Source organism: Corvus moneduloides, chromosome 6 (assembly GCF_009650955.1).
Source record: "Corvus moneduloides isolate bCorMon1 chromosome 6, bCorMon1.pri, whole genome shotgun sequence".
Lineage (NCBI taxonomy): Eukaryota > Metazoa > Chordata > Aves > Passeriformes > Corvidae > Corvus > Corvus moneduloides.
The window spans coordinates 54,968,418-54,974,731 of NC_045481.1; the positions used below are offsets into that span (position 1 = coordinate 54,968,418).

Sequence of the window (6,314 nt, forward strand, 5' to 3'; positions counted from 1 at the left end):
CCGCCCCCGCGCAGCAGAGGAGGCGGTGGCACAGCCCGGGTCTCGCGAGACTCGCGGGGCGGGGCGGGGCGCGCGCGGGACGCCGTTGCCAGGGAGCGCCCGGGGGCTCCCTGAGGGGCGCGGCCGCCGCGGGGAGGGGGGTGAAAAACTGCAGCCTGTGAATGAAAACCCAACGGAAAAACACCACAGCGAATTAAATAAGTTAACTAAAGAGAAATCACAACAAGTCACATAGAAACAAGATAAATCCCCCGCACAACCCTCCGCCGAGGGTGGGGGCGGCCAGTCTGAGGGGCCAGGGAGGTGCTGGAGAGCGAGCGCCGCCCGACGGCCACGGGGAACGGCGGGGCTGGGGAGCCGGGATAGCCCTGAGCAGTCGGGATCCCCCTTGTGGAGCCGGGATCTCCTCCGTGGAGCCGAGATCTCCCTCGTGGAGACGGACTCTGCCCGGTGGAGACGGGCTTTGCCCTGTGGAGCTGTGCTCTGCCCTGTAGAGCCGGGATCTCTGCTCAGGAGCCGGGCTCTGCCCTGGGGAGCCGGGCTCTCCCCTCAGGAGCCGGGCTCTGCCCTGGGGAGCCGGGATCTCTGCTCAGGAGCCGGGCTCTGCCCTGGGGAGCCGGGATCTCCCCTCAGGAGCCGGGCTCTCCCTGGAAAGCCGGGATCTCCCCTCAGGAGCCGGGCTCTCCCTGGAAAGCCGGGGTCTCCCCTCAGGAGCCGGGCTCTCCCTGGAAAGCCGGGGTCTCCCCTCAGGAGCCGGGCTCTGCCCTGGGGAGCCGGGATCTCCCCTCAGGAGCCGGGCTCTGCCCTGGGGAGCCGGGATCTCTCCTCAGGAGCCGGGCTCTCCCTGGAAAGCCGGGATCTCCCCTCAGGAGCCGGGCTCTGCCCTGGGGAGCCGGCATTTCCCCTCAGGAGCCGGGTTCTGCCCTGTGGAGTCGGGATTTCCCCTCAGGAGCCGGGCTCTCCCTGGAAAGCCGGGGTCTCCCCTCAGGAGCCGGGCTCTCCCTGGAAAGCTGGGGTCTCCCCTCAGGAGCCGGCATCTCCCCTGAAGAGCAGCATTGAGGGGATGATAGCGGGCCAGCTGCCACATAATACAGTTTATCTAGGTGAGCTGATGTCTCCGATATCTCAACATTCATCCTAGAACTGATTCTGATTTAAATTACAACTCTGTGTTTGTACAGCCCTGTAGGTTATATAGAGTCTGTGTAATCCGCTGTCTGTTTAGGAGTACAATTCGTGGACGTGCCTCTCATTCCATAATACTCCAGCAGAACTATCCTGTCCCGCAGTTTAGGTACCCACAGTGAGCTGAAGTGCCACAGGTGGCACTAAACCCTTCCCATTCCTCTTGGGTCAGAGGAGGGAGAATAAACCCATACTGAGCCGCAGATACTCGGACCTAAAGAAAACATTTGTCCTTTTTCTAAAATATTCTGTGATGCATCATTATTAAATACAAGCAGGGCTTGACGTCCATATCAGGAGAAAGAACTCCTTATGCGCATTGGGGACAAGAGGGGAAGAGGGGGCAAAAGAGCGAGGACTTGTGCCTTTGCTATGCCCAAATGCCCCATAAAGGATGGCAGCTTTGCTACAATAGGCAGCAAACCATGAATCTGTTAAATTAATTCTCTCTTCCATCATTTAACAATAGCCAGAGAGATAAACCACACAGTTCTAGAAACCCAGCAGCAGAATGAGGGGCAAGCAGCTCGCACAAAAGCTGTCAGAATGTGCTAACAAGGCGAGGAGTCAGATGCCGCACGTTCAGTGGTGAACTGAGCAACACGAAACAGGAGCATTTACAGCAGCGAAGTCAGGAGTGGCTTAGAAAGCCAATCAGTCAAACAGCCAGCAGTAGGATTTACCTATAGATCTCACATCTTCTCTTGTTTCTGTTTGACTTCTTGTGGTTTTGGCTTTGATAAATTTTCATGAGCTTGTTGGGGTTTTTTTTTCATATGCTACTGTTTGGCTTCCTCTGAGGATCAATACTGATATTGGTATTTTTGTTTCAATGAGTCACCAGTGAGAGACACGATTAATCTTCTTTTCACTGAGAATTGTATAAAAACCATGTGGGTGCAGTCAATATGCAACTGCACAGGATAGGTCTTCAAGGACAGAGGTCCAGGTAAAAAAGCCTTTTTTCAGATTATAAAAGCAAGGTGATCCTTCGCCTCTGCTTGCCCCTAGTGAGGCCACATCTGGAGTGATCATTTGACATACCTTTATCATGCCTCTTTTATTTCTTTTCTGACTCCTGTTGTTACAATTTATTATGATGATGATTTATTATATATAAGTGTTTCAGTAGCCCTATAATTTCTCACCATCCTCTTTCTGGTGTCCTCAATCTGTGAAAGAGAGATGACCAAAACTGCACATTTGTCCAGATGAAGATGAATCTTTGCATTTCTTTGTATTAAAATGTTTTTGATAACATCCTCTGCCCCACGCTGAGCCTTTTGCTGTTTTAGCTGCTCCTACACTGATCAGAGGTTTAAGCTGAAACGCCGTAACAAATCTACTTTCTAGATAATTAGTAAGTAATTATATTCAAAATACATCTTATTTTCATTGGGCGTTACCTAGCACTAATTAATCTGCCACTGTGCTGTCTTTAGTCCTGAAAAGTCATACTGTAAGTGTACAGAAAGTTTAAATATTTGTGTAATCATCATTCATCTACTGGATAGCTGGAGATTAGGAGGAATAAGTTGTTTGGAGAATAGAATTTTTTGTTTAGATCAAAATGAAACAGGTTATGATTCTGGCACTTGAAGATTATATAGTTTTTGCATGTGTCATTATTGTAAGGAGACATAAATAGCTTTGTGCTATTGGTAAACACCTTTTGTTTAACCACCAATATGATTTTCTGTGCAGGAAGAATGAAAGGAAAAATAAAAATTGCTCTCATCATTGCTTTTGTGCTTATTTTGCTGCCATAAAATTAAATGGCTTAATAGTATTACCCCAAATGTGAAATTATATCTAAACAGTCACAGGTGAGTCCATTCTTATGCTTTAAAATAATGTCCAAGAGCTTTTGGTCCACTTTATTTGGTAATATATAAGTGAGACATAGGTACAAAAATGCAGTTTTATTTATTGAAGTTAGCACAGATGTCTGATTAAGGAATAAATAGAAAGTGCACCCTAAGGCCTTGATCCTACAACCAGACAAGTGGCACGGAACCCTTGTGCCATCTGCTCCCAGCATCAGGGCCTTTGCATTGCTAAAAGGATGGCCAAGAGGATGGGCTACAGTTCACTAGTTACAAACACATCTCTAGCCTTCAGCAGACTGCATTTATATTTGTAGTGAGTTAGGAGGGGTTTATGAGGCTCCCCAAGGTGTGCCAGACATCAAACAAACAAATAAGAGCCAGCATAGGAACATCCATGCAGCCACTTTGGCTTAGAGCAGCAATTCATCTGGGTTTGAGCTCTGGCAGTGGCACATTTGGAGGCACCCACCTCCAGTATTCCTACTGGGAAAACCTCCTTATTCATCAGAAATGACTGAGGCTCCTGAGCACGTGTGTGCTTGTACCATGCAAAATAATTTTGTGTGTGGCACTTTTTAAAATTATTGTCATAATTGATTTTTTTCCTATACGATACTTTCCGAGTCTTGCTTGGAGTTTGAATGTATTAGAGCTAATGCTTCCTCTCCCATTCCATCCTCTCTGATTTCTGCATGTTAATGGTTCTCATTCTGGAGGTCTGGAAAAATGAGATCCCAATTCTACAATAAATTGCATATGGAAATGAGTAATTTTATTTATGAGAGCCACTGGTCTCACAAAAAAAATTACTTACACATGAGGCCCAACACAACATACGGAAATTCAGGGACAGATAGTTTACAGAAAAAGTGAGGAACAAAAAATATGTATCACAAGATTTTTGCTTCAATTGTAATTGTCTGGTGTAGAATCATTTCCCAGTTCTATAGTTAGGGCCATGCTTACATAAGTGCTACCATCTCTGCCCCCACTGTTTCTGCAGTTAATTACAGGGTTTCATCTTTTGGAGGAGAGGAAGGTAATCAAACCTTCCCTTCATTTCTGTATTTTGCAAAATTCTTCAGATTTTTAAAAAATTTTATCCCTTTGTACTTTAATCTTAAGATTTGCCTTCCTATCGTATTTCTTTTATGTTTGCACTCTTTAATCCTAAATTATTATCATGCAGCTTTTGCTATGTAATTAATGTTCATCTGATTTTAGGTCTTCTGCAGATAGAGGTGGGTTTAAGATTACATATTTCCATTAGTACAAAGTTAAACAAAGTTTAACCCTGGGGCCTGTTGTGGAGACAGGCTCGCTTGCATTTATTCCTTGCTGGTTAACAATACAAGCAGGCCTAGTGATTACATACAAATGTTGCCCACGTAAGTGCTGTAGAACTGGTCTTAAATGGTTTTCCAGTTTTCTTACTGGTTCGGGTTTCTTTTTCCTTTTATGCTGGCAATTTACAAGATACATCAGCCGAAATATACCCATCAATTGTCCTAGACTGTAAATACACTTTATTATTTGGTTGTGAAATGTCTCACTCAGAGGGGCTACAACCTTGAACAGAGCCTTTAATCCTTACTGCAGCTTGAATAAATATCAATGAAATGCCCTACTTGATCAATGCTATGCAGACGTGTGCTTACATGGACAGACATGCTCTGGCTTTTCTCATTATGGCTTTGTTTTAAAGAGGACATCCATGTAAGCCTTGTCCAAATCCATGGATTTCTTCTGCATTGCTGCCCGCAAATGCTCCGGCAGCAGCCTCCGGCCCAGGACAACGTCATCCTTGCTCCGAGGCCTCTGGGTCCGAGCGTCCTCCAGGGCGCTGTGCACATCCTGCAGCTTCATCTGCAGCCAGTCCTGTCTCTCCACGGTGTGTCGATGCTCGCCGAGGTTATGCATTAACTGCATCTCACTCACTGACCTTTTCCTGCAGCAAGGGAAAGCAAAGAAAGAGGCCCATGGTGGCCCTTCTTGGATTCCAGAACTTGGCTCAAAGGGCCGGGTTTGGGAACTTTTGTGAGGTATCACAATACAGAGCTGTAGAACCTGCCTGGCTGATTTGTAAAGGATTGAATGACATCTGGAGAAGAGAGGGAGAGTGGGTGGTGATTTGTTATTGGTAATGGATATATCAGTGAGAAGACATCAAAAATGGGAAGTAGTTCCGTTTTGTGACAATATTATTTGACCCTATAATTTAGTTCGGCTATTATAGAGGAGCTTAGAGCTTATACAATATTAGGTAAGGGATCAATAAAACTATGGCATTTATTTAGAGGCAGTTTTCTGTGAACGCTAGAGTTAAGGAAGCATGATTCCCTGTGGATTTGTGTCTCATCTGGTTGATGTTAGCGTCTAAGTGTGAGTTCCAGCTAGATTCTGGCACAGTACAAAAGATGCGCACATGTATAGATCCCCAAGAAATGAAGCTTGCCCAATTTGAATAATAAGAGAAGATTTATACAATTTTTCTCCCTCTACTCAGCTGCCTATTTTCAAAAAATATGTGAGAACTCAGAGTGTCTGCGATCTCTATAGCTGTTTCTAGAGGACAGAGTTTGGCCAGCTTGGCCAAGGGGTTCAAAAGCAGAGACAGAACTCACACGCCTACACAGACAAACCACCACGTTCTCAAGAGCAGCAAAAGCCATCCAGTGTGTAATAATGTACTTACATCATTGGTCTTCCGTCAGAGGTTGTAAAAAAGCATATGGCACATAAAATGATGGCAGCCCGGGCCAGCTGTCTTATGGAAGTCATTTTGTCTACAAAGGTAGAAATGAATACATGTAAGGTTTGTGATTCAAGTTGTTTCTGTTCATTCCAAAGAAATTTAAACTAGAGAAAAAGTTGAAAAACATCAGAGAAGAGTTTTTTTGAAAATGTTTTTTTCAAATGGGTTAGAGCAAGGAACACAAATGATGGATTTACTTCTAATACTAATTTTGTGAGGAACTTATTGCTGTTTTGTGGGCAACTCCACGAATTTTGGTCAGCCTTAGCAGCCATGAATCATCATCATCATCATCATCGTCATCGTCATCTCATCATCATCATCATCTCATCATCATCATCATCTAGGTACCTATCTCTTGCATAATTGGGTGAAAAGCACCATGTTCTTCCAATATTATTATTATTATTGTCATCATCATCATCATTATGACTTTGCAGCCTTCAAGTCCAATGAAATACTTGTGTACAGCTATTCAAATGAAAAGTTTTATTGTTTTCTCTATTTCTTTCACATATTCTTTAGAATAAAGAGGCTGACACTTT

The 6,314-nt window shown here is 44.7% G+C and overlaps 1 protein-coding gene across 1 annotated transcript; it reads right to left on the bottom strand.

Moving 5' to 3' along the window:
- Positions 1–4,700: 4,700 nt before the first annotated feature.
- Positions 4,701–5,795, bottom strand: PTH (parathyroid hormone). The gene is made up of 2 exons (XM_032111273.1): positions 5,710–5,795; positions 4,701–4,962 (listed from the first exon to the last, which is right to left on the bottom strand). Exons 1-2 carry the CDS (start codon positions 5,793–5,795, stop codon positions 4,701–4,703), a joined length of 348 nt encoding a protein of 115 aa, XP_031967164.1.
- Between the last annotated feature and the right edge of the window lie 519 nt (positions 5,796–6,314).

Bases quoted from the DNA above. Each gene is read 5' to 3' on its own strand.
- PTH (XM_032111273.1), bottom strand. From the start codon at position 5,795: ATGACTTCCATAAGACAGCTGGCCCGGGCTGCCATCATTTTATGTGCC. The intron at 4,963-5,709 runs GTAAGTACATTA...CCCTTGCTGCAG, and splicing joins TCTGACGGAAGACCAATGAT to GAAAAGGTCAGTGAGTGAGA.